Source organism: Gorilla gorilla, chromosome 5 (assembly GCF_029281585.2).
Source record: "Gorilla gorilla gorilla isolate KB3781 chromosome 5, NHGRI_mGorGor1-v2.1_pri, whole genome shotgun sequence".
Lineage (NCBI taxonomy): Eukaryota > Metazoa > Chordata > Mammalia > Primates > Hominidae > Gorilla > Gorilla gorilla.
This window is the reverse complement of record NC_073229.2, coordinates 35,526,149-35,544,396: the sequence shown is the minus strand read 5'-3', so window position 1 is coordinate 35,544,396 and position 18,248 is coordinate 35,526,149. Positions and strand designations below refer to the sequence as shown.

The 18,248-nt window shown below is 41.0% G+C and overlaps 1 protein-coding gene across 8 annotated transcripts in view; it reads left to right on the top strand.

Moving 5' to 3' along the window:
* Positions 1-18,248, top strand: part of KIF13A (kinesin family member 13A) — a 228,120-nt gene that overhangs the window by 144,328 nt on the left and 65,544 nt on the right. For all 8 annotated transcript variants that reach the window (XR_008680762.2, XM_019029938.4, XM_055390677.2 and 5 more), the window contains exons 10-16: positions 5,601-5,712; positions 6,094-6,306; positions 9,096-9,206; positions 11,911-12,045; positions 14,777-14,907; positions 17,029-17,115; positions 17,215-17,381. Coding sequence is in view for 7 of the 8 variants with exons in the window: in XM_019029938.4 (XP_018885483.2) it covers positions 5,601-5,712; positions 6,094-6,306; positions 9,096-9,206; positions 11,911-12,045; positions 14,777-14,907; positions 17,029-17,115; positions 17,215-17,381 (956 nt within the window). In the remaining variant the exon portion in view is untranslated. The remainder of the gene's footprint in view (positions 1-5,600; positions 5,713-6,093; positions 6,307-9,095; positions 9,207-11,910; positions 12,046-14,776; positions 14,908-17,028; positions 17,116-17,214; positions 17,382-18,248) is intronic.

The window sequence follows — 18,248 nt, the reverse complement described above, 5'->3', positions numbered from 1 at the left end:
AATTACACCATCTGCCTTCAAGGTAATCACAATCTAAATAGAAAGGCAGAGAAATAGCTACACAAATAACTCCAATAAAGTTTAATAAGTATTATATGTATGATCTTAGAACTGATTATTGGACTAATAAGTAAAATAATATTTGAAATCCATCCTATACAATACAGATAACATGTACATCATATCCACTCCCAAGGAAAGAAATCTAATGGTCAGAGTTTCAGGGGAAACGGTGCAGGTTAGGTGAAGGTGCAGAAAAGAAAAAAAAAAAAGTTGGATTATAACTCAGTTTTTTCTCACTGATTATATTTATTGGAGTGGCTTTTATTTTGCTTTTGACCCTCCCAACTTTCTTTTTCTTTTTTTATCCTGAGTTCTTCATTATGATAGATAGATTTTTTAAAAAAAAATTCTATCTTAAAACATGACTGTCTTTTTATAAATGTCATCTCCTAGCTTAAGACTTACTTCCTCTCCAGTTAGGCCCTCCCACCCCTGCCTAAGAACTTATGGTGAGAGATTTAAAGATTAGGAGCCTCCTTACTATATCCAACTTTAGGAGCTGTGCTTTAGTAGAATCAGAAAGATTCCTGGAATAACTTATTTTGCCACTAAAATTGGCAAACAGCTGTTCCCTTGTTCTGGATTCCTGTGAGGCCAACAGGCTGCCCGCTGGCCTCCAGCTTGAGAAGACAGTATTAGCAGGATCAATACTTAGTGGTTTTTTAATATTTTTAAGTTCCCTGGGAATAAAATAATTCATAAAAATATGTAAGCCTGGCCAGGCTCAGTGGCTCATGCCTGTAATCCCAACACTTTGGGAGGCTGAGGTGGGAGGATCACTTGAGCCCAGGTGTTCAAGACCAGCCTGGGCAACATAACCAGACCCCATCTCTACAAAAAAATTGAAAAATTAGCCAGGTGTAGTGGTGCACACCTGTGGTCTCAGCTACTTGAGGGGGCTGAGGTGAGAGGGTCGCTTGATCCTGGGAGATCAAGGCTGCAGTGAGCCAGGATTGTACCACTGCTCTCCAGCCTGGGCGACAGAGCAAGACCCTATCTCAAAGAAAAAAAATAATATATGTATACACACACACACACACGCACACACACACACACACAAATACGTGTGTGTATATACACATACATACATGTGCTTACATGTATGTGTGTGTGTGTATATAGACACACAAACACACAGACATATAAGCCTGTGATTCGCCTTTCAGACGTTGAACTTTCTAACAGGTTTTGGGATTCCAGAAGCCCCTGCATCATTGCTTCTGAGTGGAACATAGACAAAAAGGATAGCATGGGCTCCTCATCCCTGGGTGACCTGATTGTCTCTCACTTGCCATTGAGTCCCACTCACCCTGCAGTTATTTTCATTCTGTTCCAAGGGGATGGTAATAGATTTAGATAGAGTTCTTGTTTTGAATGTGTGCGTACTATTAGATAAAAGGGGCGGCTTCTACTAATGATACACTTCTCTAACTGGATGAGTTACAGAGCAAAATATACATGGGAATTGGAGTTATATAACACTTCCATACAGCTCCACCCCTCTGCTGCGGCTGCTTACATGCTATACTGATGTAGGGGAGAAAAAATATTTTTCGTCTATTTGCCCTGTAAATTAGACTGGCCAAAGACAGATTAACAAGAGAAAAGCAACTAGCATTTTATTAGCATATGCATCTTGCTTATACATGTGAGCACCCAGAGATTAATAACCCAAAGTGGTAGATATAACTTGGGCATACGACTGGGCATGGTGGCTCACACCTGTAATCCCAGCACTTTGGGAGGCCAAGGCAGGAGGATCCCTTGAGTCCAATAGTTCAAGACCAGCCTGGGCAACAAAGTGAGGCCCCTTCTCTACAAAACATTAGCTGAGTGTGGTGGCATGCACCTGTAGTTCCAGCTACTCAGGAGAATGAGGTGAGAGGATCGCTTGAGCCTGGGAGGTTGAGGCTGCAGCGAGCCATGATTGTGCCAGTGCCTGGGCAACAAAGTGAGACCCTGTCTTTGAAAAAAAAAAAAAAGGAAAAGGGGTTTTGGGCTTCTGGATGGGGGAGGCAGCTTATGGGAAGGTGACCAGGAAAAGTATGGTGAACAAGAGTTGTCTAGAGAAGTTTGTGACACAGGTTTTTGTCACTTCTCCACCTTTAAGAGTTGTTAACAGTACTCCCCTTCTTGGTGCTAGAGAGGGAGACACCTCTACAAATGGAAATGTCCTTTACAAAAGGAAAATTGATGCCATGTTTTTAGAGCTTTTCCTGAGTCTGCTGGTTCTCAATGGCCTCTAACTTAAAATAATCCATATTCTGGCACCCTTCAGTCAGCCTGCAGACAAGACATATGATGGACATTGATGACACTGTATCTTTCCTTTTTTCTCTCAAAGCGCTATTTGGATTTTATGTTTCTACATTTAGGAGTACTAGAAACTTTCTGTGTTTCCCCCTTACACTGTCAAAGTAGAAATTATAAGTAGTTGCCACAAAGTAGAGGAAAGTCTTCTCTCGGTGATGGATAACTCCATGTCATCTCCAAAATGTATTTTCATGTGAAAGGTCACTGTCAACCATAAAGTTACTAATATTGACTTTTAAGTCACTGAACTCTTTAGAGCTTGTGTGAATTAAAATAATATGTGCCACACATAGATAGTAAAGTATCTGGGATAGTTCAAAGAATTCTTTCCAATCAAAAATATTGATAGTTGCAAAAATGTGAAAAAAATGCCCTGTATTCTATATTAAAGCAGAAATGTATTTTTACCTTTTATTGAACTCCTACTTGCCTCTATTATCACATACAGTATTTTTTTCATAAAATCGTTACCTTTGGAGGAGTGATTGGACATATTTAATTTTTTTGAACAGCTGTATTAAGAAGTAACTCACATACAATATAGTTCACCATTGTAAAGTGTTCAATTCAGTAGCATTAATATATTCAGAGTTGTACCGCCATCACTACAGTCTCATTTTAAAACATTTTCATCATACCCAAAAGAAAGCTTGTATCCAAATCATTCCCTATTACCCCCACCCACAGCCCTAGTCAACCACTGCCTCCATCTCTATAGATTTGCCTATTCTAGATATTTCATATAAATGGAATCATACAGTATATGGCTGTGTTCGATTGCTATTGCTACTGTAACAGATTACCACAAACTGAGTAGCTTAAAACAACAGAAATTTATTTCTCACAATTCTGCAGGCCAGAAATCTGAAATCAAGGGGTCAGCGGGGTTTGTTCCCTCTTAGCGGGTCAGAGGGAGAATCTGTTCCGTGCCTCTCCCCTTGTTTCTGTAGGGCCATCAATCCTCGGCGTTCCCTGGCTTGTAGATGCATCACTCCAGTCTCTGCCTGCATCTTCACGTGGCCGTCTCCCCTGGGTGTCTTTATATGACCTTCTTATAAGGACATCACTCATTAGATTAGGGCCCTCCCTAATCCAGTATGATCTCATCTTAACTGATTACATCTGCAAGGACCCTTTTTCCAAATAGGGTCACATTCTGAGGGTCTGGCGGACATGAATACTGTTCAACCCAGGACAATGGCCTTTTGTGTTTGGCTTCTTTCACGTAAAATAATTTGCCAGGGTTCATCCGTGTTGTAGTTGTTGTGATACATATATCTGAACTTATTCTCTTTTATGGCCAAATGATATTCCACTGTGTGTATATACCAGATTTTATTCATCACTTCATCATTTGATGGGCATGTGGTCATTTCCACATTTTGACTTCTGTGGATAAAGCTGCTTTGAATATTCATGTACAAGTTTCTGTGTAGACTTATGTTTTCACTTCTCTCGGGTTAGATTTGTTTCACCTTTAAATCTGTCAAGTATGATGTACATTTTTGTGGATAAATGTATGGGGTACAAGTGCAATTTTGTTACAGGCACAGATTGTGCAGTGGTCAAGTCGGGGCTTTTAAGGTATCCGTCACCTGAATAACATACATTGTACTCATTAAGTATTAATTAAGCTTCTTGGCTGGGCGCAGTGGCTCACGCCTATAATCCCAGCACTTTGGGATGCCAAAATGGGTGGATCACCTGAGATCAGGAGTTCAAGACCAGCCTGGGCAACATTGTGAAACTCCATCTCTACTAAAAATACAAAAATCAGCCAGATGTGGTGGCAGGCGCCTGTAATCCCAGCTACTCAGGAGGCTGAGGCAGGAGAATCTCTTGAACCTGGGAGGTGGAGGTTGCATTGAGCCAAAATCATATCATGCCACTGAACTCCAGCCTGGGTGACAGAGCGAGACTCCATCTCAAAAAACAAATAAACAAAAAAATAAGTTCGTCATCCTCTCCCCTTCCACTCCCTCACCCTTCCAAGTCTCCATTGTCCATTCCAGTCTCTATGTCCATGAGTACACGTTATTTAGCTTCCACTTATGAGTAAGGACATGCAATATTTGTTTTTCTGTGTCTGACTTATTTCTTTTATATATTTTTATTTTAATTTTTTTGACTTGTTTCACTTAAGAAGATGTACATATATATGCCACTCTGTGGTAATGGCTGTTATTAAAATTCTAACAGCCATTCTGATCAAATGAATTCTGGTTCATTTTCTGAATCTTGAGTTTATATTATATTTCGGGGACTTTTCAGTGACTTGTCTTTGGGGAATTATGTTTTGTGGGAAATAGGCTGCTTTCCTTCCAGCTTATTTGATGGAAATCTATTGTTAACATTACAAAGAAAGCTGTCTAGTCTTTCACTTGCTAGTTTGTGTCCTTCTTTGTTATTTGTAGTAGCATTTAACTTTTTTTTTTTTTTTTGAGATGGAGTCTTGCTCTGTCGCCCAGGCTGGAGTACAGTGGCGCGATCTTGGCTCACTGCAGCCTCCGCCTCCCGGGTTCAAGCAATTTTCCTGCCTCAGCCTCCCGAGTAGCTGGGACTATAGGCACACGCCTGCACGCCTGGCAATTTTTGTATTTTTAGTAGAGATGGGGTTTCACCATGTTGGCCAGGATGGTCTTGATCTCCTGACCCCTGACCTCATGATCCACCTGCCTCAGCCTCCCAAAGTGCTGGGATTACAGGTGTGAGCCACCACTCCCGGCTGCATTTAACTTTTTAAACCATTTACAAAGCACTTTCTCTTTATGATATTTTGGGTTTTGTGGGGTTTCTTTGTTTTTGTTTTTTTGAAAGAGTCTCACTCTGTCGCCCAGGCTGCAGTGCAGTGGCACAGTCTCGGCTCACTGCAACCTCTGACTCCCGGGTTCCAGAGATTCTCCTGCTTCAGCCTCCCAAGTAGCTGGGTTACAGGCACCTGCCACCACGCCCAGCTAATTTTTTGTATTTATAGTAGAGACAGAGTTTCACCATGTTGGCCAGGGTGGTCTCAAACCCCTGGCCTCAAGTGATTCATCCACCTGGGCCTCCCAAAGTGCTGGGATTACGGGCGTGAGCCACCAACGCCCAGCCTCCTCCCCCAGCTTCTTGACAAATTAGTAGAGACTTGATTATATTAACTGTGGAGCTTTATTGTTCTGCATATTTTATACTTAAACCAAATAAACATTCCATAAAACTAATTTTTCATTTTTTCTTGACAGATCGCTTACAACCTTGGGGTTGGTTATATCATCACTGGCTGACCAGGCAGCTGGCAAGGGTAAAAGCAAATTTGTGCCTTATCGAGATTCAGTCCTCACTTGGCTGCTTAAGGTAATCCATTGCTCTAGTGTTCTTTTCCAACTAAAAATTGGCTATTCCAGATGTGACAGAGTAAAGGTGTGTACAAAGCTAACCAAATACCTAAAGAACTCTCCTGATGACAGTTATTCTAATTCCTAGGAACACAGAATGAAAACTATTTTCTACTCCTTTTTATTCCATTTGAATGCTGTTTGACAGGCCTTATTCATTGCTTGAATATAGAGAGGACACATTTCATCTTGTCATGATGTTATTTGTGAAATGCAAGTCCATTTCCACATAATGTTTCCTTCATAGAGAATAATGTCATACCTAACACATTTAGTGCTTTTATCATATGTGTTGTCCATGGAATGGGCTTCCTAAGATGCTGTTTGAAATACTTGGCAGGACAATTTGGGGGGCAACAGCCAAACCTCTATGATAGCCACAATCAGCCCAGCCGCAGACAACTATGAAGAGACCCTCTCCACATTAAGATATGCAGACCGAGCCAAAAGGATTGTGAACCATGCTGTTGTGAATGAGGACCCCAACGCAAAAGTGATCCGAGAACTGCGGGAGGAAGTCGAGAAACTGAGAGAGCAGCTCTCTCAGGCAGAGGTAAAAGCAGCCTGGTACTCCCTGCTGGTAAAGTTTCCTGGCTTGCGGGATTTGACTGGCAAGGGTGTGCTCATTTGCAATTGTAGGTCATCTGATATGGTTTGGATTTATGTCCCCACCCAAATCTCATGTTGAATTGTAATCACCAGTGTTGGAGGAGTGGCCTGGTAGGAGGTGATTGGATCATGGGAGCGAACTTCCCCCTTGCTGTTCTCGTGATAGTGAGTTCTCATACAGCCTGTGGAACCGTGATCCAATTAAACCCCCTTTTCTTTATAAATTACCCAGTCTCAGGTATTTCTTTATAGCAATGCGAGAACTGACTAATACATCATCTCAATGTGGTTCAGCACTTCAGTGTTTATTGGCATCTGCCAAATGCTAAGCATTGTGAAGACCAACATGAGTAATACCATACTCTGTCCTAGGAACTTATAGTCATGGAAACAAACAAATAAGAGATAATTCCTGCTACTACCTGATCATTTGCTTCACTAAATCAGTTGGCCTTTGAACTTTCAGTGGGAAAGTATGTTGTTTATATTAACATTATAAACTATTATTTCCACAGGGCCTTGCAATTTTCAGAGAATTTAGTTAGGTGTTATCTCCTTGTTAAGCTATGGAAATGGCATGATCAAAGATAATTAAACATTAGGAATAATTCAGAAATCTTTTTCTTTTCCATTTATATCAGGCCCTGACAAGAAACAAAATCTTTTTGCATTGTTATCTTCTTTCTTTGGCTTTACTGAAACTTTAATAATGATATACTCTTCTAAATAGGTGTTGCTTTTTGCAAATTATTGGGTGAGGCACTGTCTTATTTGAAATATTTAAAAGGACAGCTTTGGAGGCCAAGTGCCTTAGTTTAAGTCACAGGGTTCCACATGCCAGGACTTGGGAGTGTATCTGACACTTCTAAGTTCACATTCCTTCACCACTCTCTTCTGACCCCACTGTAGTTGGGAGAGTACTAAGTTGTAAGAAAAAAAGAAAGAAAGAAAAACACAGTTAATGGCCATTATTTATGGAGCATTTACATGCCAGGCACTATGTTAATACTTTTATCCATCAGCGTATTTCATCAAAAAGTAATCAATAGAAGACTGAAAAAACAAAAAGGTGAAGCCAAGAGTCTGAATACTCTATTAATTGGTGATCTTGGCATTACATTGTAATTGTTTGTTTATCTATCTTTCTCTTCTTCCAGGCTGTGGCTCTTAAAGTACAAGATGCTGTGTTTTATTAATTTTTTTATCCCCAACCCCTAGCCTAACATTGATACTAGAAAGCACTTACCACAATACCTTGCACATAGTAAGTTCTCAATAAATGTTGCTGATTTTTATTATAATTTATAATCATTCAGTGCATTAAGTATAATTTTCAGATAGATTGTAAGAAGGGTAGCAAAACACCAGAAAAATAAAAATGCTGATAAACCTTGAAAATAGTCATGATGCTAGGAGGAAAGTATAATGGCTCTGCAATGTGTTTATAGGTGGATTATCTACTTATTTGCATTTTTACTGTGACCACATAATCTGGGCGAGATGGCTCAAGCAATACCTGGCCGAAGGAAACAGAAGAAGAGCCAGCCACATAGGTCCACCTAGAATTTTCTTTTTCTGTTTCTTTTTTTTTTTTTTTTTTTTTTTGGCGGGGGCGGGTGGACAGAGTCTCTCTGTTGCCCGGGCTGGAGTGCAGTGGCACCATCTTGGCTCACTGCAACCTCTATCTCCTGGGTTCAAGTGATTCTTTTGCCTCAGCCTCCCAAGTAGCTAGGATTACAGACAGGCATGCGCCATTACACCTAGCGAATTTTGTTTATATTTTTAGTAGAGACAGTGTTTCGCCATGTTAGCCAGGCTGGTCTCAAGTGATTCACCCACCTCAGCCTCCCAAACTGTTGGGGTTACAGGCAGGAGCGAGCCATTGGCCTGGCCTATAATTTTCATATATGTCCCACTGTACTCAGCACTAAATGCCACTGTCAGGCTCTGTTAATACCATGAGCCTCAGGCATACTCAGCTAGCTTCCAGATCATCACATCCCAGCTTCTTGTCCAAGCTCTGCCATCTTTCTTGTTCATAGAGTTTTAACTTTGTAGAGGCTCATGTTACTTTAAGGTGTCAAAGCATATTATTGACAAGTAAAGGCCTCTCCCCTCAAAATTTTGTTAAGCTGCAAGTATCTGTATTGAAACCTCTTAGTTACTCTCCCTGAACAAACTAGAAGGGAAACCACTGCCCTTTTAGCCAGCTGTGCTGCTTTTGGGTGAATGATAATGATAAATAACAAAATGCATGACCATCAGTGGAGAAAGGTAGTCTAAAGGCCCAGATTCAAAATTTAAAATACATGAGAAGTCTTTACCTTTTCTAGCAGATTAATTTAACTGGAATTCATTTATTGATGATGAGTGTTAACCTCTGTCTTATTGAAAAAGAAGTCTGCTTAAGTAACCTTTTGTCCTGCTTATCTATTTCAAAGTTGAACGTTAGCATCTTTTAGGGCTTTAAATGTGAAATTTAAGTATAATGGATAAAATGACTAATGATTTGTTTCATTTTCATTCAGGACACTGGTATTTCTTTTTCAGGGAACAGCCATGTTCTCTTACATTCGTTTGATTAATAAAGGTTAAAAACCCACCCTAACAGCATATAACTTAATTTTTTCCAACAGACTATTGATAACTGCTTAAGAGGGACAGTAACTGATTGTCTTGTATATGATGGTGGAAAAATTTTGAACATCAGATATCTCTGGTTTCATTTTAAAGGCCATGAAGGCCCCTGAACTGAAGGAGAAGCTCGAAGAGTCTGAAAAGCTGATAAAAGAACTAACAGTGACTTGGGAAGAGAAGCTGAGGAAAACAGAAGAGATCGCACAGGTAGCTTGATAATTTAGCCCTAAAATATTGGGATTCTTTTTCACTTATTGTCTTTGCTGTGTAGTTTGCTGTCATCTTCAGAAAGTCTTTTTTTTTTTTTTTGAGACGGAGTCTCACTCTGTCACCCAGGCTGGGGTGCAGTGGCGTGATCTCGACTCACTGCAACCTCCACCTCCCGGGCTCAAGCAGTTCGCATGCCGTAGCCTCCCGAGTAGCTGGGATTACAGGTGCCTACTACCATGCCTGGCTAATTTTTATATTTTTGGTAGAGATGGGGTTTCACCATGTTGGCCAGGCTGGTCTCGAACTCCTGACCTCAGGTGATCTGCCAGCCGCAGCCTCCCAAAGTGCTGGGATTACAGGCATGAGCCACTGCACCCAGCCTCAGAAAGTCTTTTAAGGGCCCTTTTCTGTGAACCAGAGATTGCAAAGATGACTTTTTTTTTTTGAAGACAAGGTCTCCCTCTGTCACCCAGGCTGGAGTACAGCAGCTCAATCACAGCTCTCTTGCAGCCTCAACATCCTGGGCTCAAGTGATTCTCCTCCCTCAGTCCCCCCAAGTAGCTGGGACCACAGGCATGTGCTACCATGCCCAGCTAATTTTATCTATTTTGTGTAGACCTGGGGTCTTATTTTGTTGCCCGGGCTGGCCTCAAACTCTGAGCTCAAGTGATTCTTCTGCCTCAGCCTCCCAGAGTGCTGGGGTTACAGGCGTGAGCCACTGTGCCTCGCCCAGCAAAGATCACTTTTAGACATTGACGTCATGTCTTTTTATCAACGTACGGTTTGGCCTGTATATTTGCTAGACGTGTTAGATAGCACTAAATTTGAACAAGCATGGTTACAGAAAATGTCATTCATATTTCCTGCTCTTCACATTTAAACGAAAGTCTGTCTTGTGATTTTTTTTTTTTTTTTTTTTTTTGCAGACAGAGTCTCTCTCTGTCGCCCAGGCTGGAGTGCAGTGGCGCAATCTCGGCTCACTGCAACCTCCGCCTCCTGGGTGCAAGCGATTCTTCTGCCTCAGCCTCCCGAGCAGCTGGGACTAGAGGCTTGCACCACCACTCCTGGCTAATTATTTTTGTACTTTAGTAGAGATGGGGTTTCACCGTGTTGCCCCAGCTGATCTCAAACTCCTGAGCTCAGGCAATCCACCCACCTTAGCCTCCCAAAGTGCTAGGATTACAAGTGTGAGCCACTGTGCCCAGCCTTGTTTTGTGATTTTTAGATCACCTGGCAAAGCATGAGGCTACCTGATTTTTTTTTATTTTATTTTATTTTTATTTATTTATTTTTTTATTGAGATGGAGTCTTGCTTTGTCACCCAGGCTGGAATGCAGTGGCACAATCTTGGCTCACTGCAACCTCCGCCTCCCCAGTTCAAGCTATTCTCCTGCCTCAGCCTCCCAAATAGCTAGGACTATAGGTGTGTGCCGCCACAACTGGCCAATTTTTGTATCTTTTAGTAGAGTCAGGGATTCACCATGTTGGCCAGGCTGGTCTCAAACTCCTGACCTCAGGTGATCCACCCACCTTAGCCTCCCAAGAGGCTACCTAATTGACAGAGAATTTGTAACATATAGCATATCATAATTTTTTCAATGTATTTGAGTCTTTGGGCTTGTTAGGAAATGCTGTATGTTTATATTTTAACTTTTACTTAAGTTAAAATATAAAGGAAGGACTAATTCTCGGGGTTATGTGCATTATGAATTTCTCTACATTATATATTTCACAAACATTTTTAATCTCATTGATCATTTGGAAATATTGGACCATCCCAGTCACGTAGCTTAACAGCAGTCACTGGAACCCAGTCCAGCCTTCTGCTGATGTGTTTCTTATAGATATCGTTCACACCCACACATACCCCTACACCTCACTCACTGTCCCACTTAACATTGCTTTATGTTTCTCCATAGTACTTAACACCATTGGAAATTCTATGTACCATATTGACTTAACTGTTTTCTTATGGCCTGTCTCCTCCCACCAGAATATAACTTTTCATGAAAGACGGGACTTTATTGGGTTCAGTGCTGTATTCCCAGCCCGAGATCAATACCTACTACATTGTAGACTCTAATAAATATATCTTGAATGAATGAATGAATGAGTGAATACAAGGCCTTCCGCAGTAGAGACCCAACCTTCTCTTCCAGCCTTAACTCTCACTGCTTTCTGATATTTGCCAGGGGTTCTTGGCCCCTGAAATCATCTAGTATGTCCAGAACCTTTCTTTACTGTGCTTCCGTATGCCATGCCCCAAGAACACCCTATCTTTATATTTCTGTTGAAATTATTCTTATGCTTCAAGAACTATCTCAAATATATCCTCTTTCTGCAGCCTTTCTTGGTCTCTTAACCCATCATGATGTCTCTCCTGGGAAGCCCCTGGCATTTTGTACCCTTCAATAGCACAACACTCTCCTCTTTTGTGCTCTAGTTATGTGGTCTTGTTCCCTCTACTAGACTCTAAGCTCCTTAAGAGCCAAAATGGTGTCTGGTTCATCCTTGGTGCCCCTATCACGCCCGCCACAAGATGTCATGCACTGTAGACTCTCTGTTAATGTGGTTGAGCAGAGTAGCATGTGTAATCCCATTGGCATTGTCCCCAGAAACAGTGACTTACTCTTTCCGTGGATACATCTTGTGAATAGAACAACAAACAGAGTTTCCTTCTTTTGTCTGTTTTTGTGCACAGGAAAGACAACGACAACTTGAAAGCATGGGGATTTCCCTGGAGATGTCCGGTATCAAGGTGGGGGATGACAAATGCTACTTAGTCAATCTGAATGCAGACCCTGCTCTTAACGAACTTCTGGTTTATTATTTAAAGGTAGGAGAACATATAAATACATATGCAATCAAGATTCATTCCTATACAGTTCGTAGTTGAATCTGGGTGCCTGTCTCTGTGATGTTGCTTTTTGTATCCAGCTTAGCCCTCAGTAAAACTAAGATGGATAGTGCCCTCAGATCACCACTGAGAAGGAAAAACAGCTATTTTGTATCATCTGGGGCTGTGCAGTTGGGGCTGATCTCCTGTGAGTCCAGGCTTCAGAGTGGCATAAGTGGGCAACAGTAGGTGTCGAGGTGATGCCTAGCTTTATGAGAAGGCTCTAGGTGTGAGATGGTGAGGATTCTGGGAATATCTGTGTTCTTCCACAAAGCTCCTGAGAAGCTCTGGAGGTTCTTAGTTATGCTTCTGAGTAATTCCAAGGAGATCTCAAGATCAACACAAGCCTAAAGGAGACCCTCGTCCTAGATTAAATAGACAACAGTGTTCTTTTAGGTCTATCCCTTGTAAACCTACATCCTCAGGAAATAACTTTTGGTCCCATAATCACCCTTCAGGTGTAGAGGTGGGATGGGGCCGCCATGTTGCCACTGTGGTCGCAGGACATGCCACGTTGGATAGCTTACTGTAGCATTTCTCAAATTTTCTGACTTCAGAACCCATTTACACTCTTAAAAAGTATCAAGGACTCCAAAGAACTTTCATGTATCTGGGTTATATCCGTGTTTACTGTATTGGACCCTAAGACTGAGAACATTTTAAACTACAAACATAAACGTACAACCCTTAGCCCTCAGGGCTATAACATCATTACATGTCTCATAGACTCTGGAAAATTCCACCAATACACACACGCATGATAAAATGAGAGAGCAAAGGCAAACAACATGTTCATGTTTCTATTGAAGTAGTTTTGACTTCATAGGCCTCCTGAAAGGTTCTCAGAGACCCCGGGGGTTCTCAGATCACACTTTTAGAACTGCTTGCTTACTCTGCAAAGTGAGAAATAAGATATCTGATTGACATTGATTTAGGACACTGTGACTGACATAAGGCATTCAGCCAACCATCAGGGCATTTTTAATCTCACACGTACACACACTTTCTGAGTTACAGAAACGAACTTTCAAGGATTGGGGACCTGGGGCCTTGAAGACAGCTTACATATGCTGTCCACACACCTGAATCTCTAAATGCAAAGGTATTGCCTGCTTGTGAACAGTGAGACACCTTGTTAAGGATTCTCATCTGCCTAGAAAATATATAAAATGCAATGGAGAATAAGCCAAAATTGAAGCAAGGAGCCTCACCTTCTACTTTTCCTAGAGGTGTAAATTTGGTACAAATAGCCCCTGAGTTATTGAGAGTACCCCAACAAACTTAAGATCTGTTCATTTAGGCAATGAGTAGGGGTAAGGAATTGTCTCTGAAATCCTAATTTTGAAAGACCAATCCTTATACTTTCTCTGTCAAATAGGGAGGTATTATTATAGTTATTAAACTATTTTAAGAGCAATAGAAAAAAATGGGATAAGCAGTGGCTGAATCACCAATAGTCACAGTCCTCGTATGTCTGAGGTTCAGGTACTTAAAATCACATGAGGCCAGGTGCGGTGTGTTTACTGTATTGGACGCTATCAGTGTCAATCAGATGTCCTGTTTCTCACTTTGCAGTGTAAGCAGGCAGTTCTAAAAGTGTGATCTGGGGTCTCTGAGAACTTTTCATGAGGCCTGTGAGGTCAAAACTACTTTAATATAAACACGAACATGTTGTTTGGCTCTGCTCTCTCATTTTATCACGCATGTATTGGTGGAGTTTTCCGGAGTCTATGAGACATGTAATGATATTATAGCCCTGAGGGCTAAGGGTTGTATGTTTATATTTGTAGTTTAAAATGTTCTCAGTCTCACGCCAGTAATCCCAGAACTTTGGGAGGCCGAGGCGGGCGGATCACTTGAGGCCAGGAGTTCAAGACCAGGCTGGCGAACATGGTAAAACCCCCATCTGTACTAAAAAAAATTAGCCAGACGTGGTGGCGCATACCTGTAATCCCAACTACTCAGGAGGGTGAGGCAAGAGAATGGCTTGAACCCAGGAGGCAGAGGTTGCAATGAGCTGAGATTGCACCACTGCACTCCAGCCTGGGTGACAGAGTGAGACATCATGTCAAAAAAAAAAAAAAAAAATCACACGTTTGTACATGGTATGACCCACGGGCATTAATACTGTATGTAATATCAGTATTGGAAATTCAAAATTTTTAGCATTTTCAAAGTTGAATATTTTAAAATATTACTGTCAATGAAACTGCTTTTTAATGGTTCTTAAATTTATGTAACTGTTCTCAAAACACTTTCACTGTTAACTCAGATGATCCTAAAAGAAATCTAAATAGGTGAAATAGATAATATTATCCTGGTTTTGCCAACAAAGAAACTGAGGCTCAGAGAGTGAAATGGCTTCCCCGTGGTCAAGTCACAATTGAAACTCAAAGTATTCTACTGTCAAGTCCAATTTCCTGTGTTAAAAACAATAACTAATCATTGTCGATTGGGGATTTTTTTTGGTAGTGTTTAAACATTTTTTTTTTAATTTGGTGTATTAAGGGCAAGCGTTTTACTTTTAATGCTTAAGATATTTAACATCTCTGGCAGGATTAGTTTAATATTTTTGTGCATATGCTGCTGCGTTATTCAAATTGATTGTGATACATTTTTGTTGAGTTACTCATAAATGTGGGTTTTTCTTTCCTTAATAATCTTTTACTAGGATCACACCAGGGTGGGTGCAGATACCTCTCAAGATATCCAGCTTTTTGGCATAGGAATTCAGCCTCAGCACTGTGAGATTGACATTGCATCTGATGGAGACGTCACTCTCACTCCAAAAGAAAATGCAAGGTAAGAAAAGTAAATGGCGACTTCACGTGTCTTGTGTGCCTTATTTTCAGAAGGAGAAGGCTGCCTCTTTCTGTTTGCTTTCAGCTATATTAAAGTTAAGGATACATGGGGGTCCTCAGGGGGGCCTTGCTTTCTGATTGTAGAGAGTGATTACTGTGAAGGAGTGACTATTTTTGTATGCGAGTTCTAGTTCCACTTAATCCATAACTCTGAGCTTTAGAACCCTGTAAAGATCAGGAGTCCAATTATGAGAGTAAGTGAAAAGAGTAACTTATTGGAAAATTAAAACTCAAAATGACATTTCATTTCTTTCTTCAAACTTTACCTGACAGTCCTTTGGCAAATTAACCCTCAATTAACTATTTAGTTATCTTGTCCACCTCCAGTGTTTTGTTTTGTTTTTAAATACCAGAAAATTGGCTAGGCGGGGTGGCTCACACCTGTAATCCCAGCACTTTGGGAGGCTGAGGCAGGAGTATTGCTTGAGCCCAGGAGTTAAAGACTAACCTGGGCAGTATAGTGAGACACCATTGCTACAGAAAATAAATAAAAACATTAGCCGGGCATGGTGTTCAATTCCTCTAGTCCCAGCTACTTACAAGGCTGAGGTGGGAGGATCACTCAAGCTCAAGAGGTCGAGGCTACAGTGAGCCATGGTCATATCACTGCACTGTAGCCTAGCCTAGGTTACAGAGCGAGACCCTGTCTCAAAAAAAAAAAAAAAATGTAGAGAGAATAATATAATGAAACCCCATGGACCCATCCTCCAGTTTTAAAAATGAGCATCTCATAGACAATTTTGTTATTTATATGCCTTCGATATCTCCTCCTCCTTCCTAAAGCAGGCCAGGAACAGTGGCTCACACCTGTAATCCCAGCACTTTGGGAGGCCAAGGGGGGCATATTGCCTGAGTCCAGGAGTTCAAGACCAGCCTGAGCAACATGGCAAAACCCCCTACTCTACAAAAAAATACAAAAAATGAGCTGGTATAGTGGTGCACACCTGTAGTCTCTGCTACTCGGGAGGCTGAGGTGGGAGGATCACTTGAGCCCACGAGGTTGAGGCTGTAGTGAGTCGTAGTTGCTCCATTGCACTCCAGCCTGGACAACCAGAGTAAGACCGTGTCTCAAAAAGAAAAAAAAATTATTTTATTTATTTATTTATTTTTTATTTATTTTGAGACAGAGTCTCACTCTGTTGCCCGGGCTGGAGTACAGTGGCAAGATCTCGGCTCACTGCAACCTCTGCCTTCCAGGTTCAAGCAAACCTCCTGCCTCAGCCTCCCAAGTAGCTGGGATTACAGGCGCCCACCACCATGCCCAGAAAAAAAAATTATTTTAAAGTAGATTCCAGATTTTATAACATTGTATCTATAAATATCTCACTATGTCTCTCTGAAAGATGAAGATTCTTAAATATAGTTTCAATATCATCATACCTAAAATAATTAATAATAATTCGTTACTAATCTTCATATAGCCAGTCAGTGTTCACATTTCCCCAGTTGTCTCATCAGTTTTCTTTTTCAGTTGTTTCTTGAAATTAGGATCCAGATAAGATCCTACCATTGTTTTATAGTATTCCTCTTAGATCTCTTTTAACAAATGGGTTTCCTCTTCCTCTCTTCTGTGTGTGTGTGTGTGTGTCTGTTTATCCCTGTCTCTCTCTGCCTTTCTCTCTTCTTCCTTGCATTTTATTTGTTGAAGTCACCTCATTGTTGATCCTAGAGGTTCCCACAGTCAGGATTTTGCTCATTGCATCCCATGGCATCATTTCACATCCTCCATTGTTCTCTGTATTTCCTAAATTGGCATTTAAATGTGGAAGCTTGATCAGGTTCAGCTCAAATTTTGATAAGAATAGCCATGGGTGGTGCTTTCTGTCTCCATCAGGAGTGCATCATGTCAGGTTGTCATTCTCTGAGAGGTGTTGGCAGCCCTTGGTCCTCATGGCTTAGACTGTGTGTTTTCATAGTGGTTACACATTCTGCTCTTCCTTCTTTAAGTGTTAGTTGGAATGCATTTATTAAGAGAAAGCTCCCCTAGTTATCTCTTTGGCTACCAGGGCAGGGTCTTGTGCTCCTTCCCATTTACCTGGTATTTTCCCTCGTGTTCTCCCAGGTCCTGTGTGAACGGCACCCTTGTGTGCAGTACCACCCAGCTGTGGCATGGTGACCGAATCCTATGGGGAAATAATCACTTTTTTAGGTAACATCTTTGTGTTCTGTAATATATTTTCGTATACATTTTTTCTGTTATCTAAGTGTAAAACAAGTTGATTTTCTCTAATGGTGAAAAACCCCACAGAATAAACTTACCTAAGAGGAAACGTCGAGATTGGTTGAAAGACTTTGAAAAAGAAACGGGCCCGCCAGAGCATGACCTGGATGCAGCCAGTGAGGCTTCCTCTGAACCAGACTATAACTATGAATTTGCACAGATGGAAGTTATCATGAAAACCCTGAATAGTAATGGTAAGACCCTCACTCTGTGTTCCAGCGCCTTGGGCATTTCCTCACCTCACCATTCAGTGAGGGATAAGCATGCATCAGGTGTCATTCCGCATTCCACATTTTAAACACATAAAACTGCTCATTTCTTTAAAAGGCCATCAGTGAATAACTAATGACAAGATGTGGGGGAGATGGTCTTCTCCCTCAGTTACAACGAGGATATGGATGGTCCCGTTTTTGAGACCTCTTATTCCCAAGCTAATTGTGGTGACATTTCTACAGGTCTAGAGTACTGAATGATTTTGACAAAATTCCTTACCAAATTTCTCATCATCGAGCCTGTCATATCTGAATCCTTGAGAATGTGAAAATCCCCAAGAGAATATAAATTCAGGAATTTCAAATATAATCTATGGAAAGATAAAAGTCACAGCATTTTAGTATAAACTCAATTGGAAATTTTACCCCAAAGATATTTATTTAATAAGCCCAGATCACTTTTACAAAAATGATAGTGAAAATGAAATGCTTTATAGCCTCTTTATTTGACTTATACCAAGTTTCACATCTAAAAGTCCGTGTTCCTTTACCTTTTCTTTCTTATTCTGTGCCTATACACACCTGCCTGCATTAAATAAAATAGACACCAAATTCTTTCCTTTTTTGCTGTTTTATAAATCTGCCCTTTCTTTTCCCATCTCCCAGTGTCTTAATTGCTAGATTTAATGACTGGGACTTAGAAGCCAGAAGCAATGTTCACCTGTTACCAACCACAAGATGACATTTCTGGGACTAGAATGATTTTATGAGGATAAAACTGAGGCTGTTTAGGGGTACCTGAGAAAGGTAGTTTGTAGGCTCAGTCCAACCTCTCCTTCTCATTCGTCT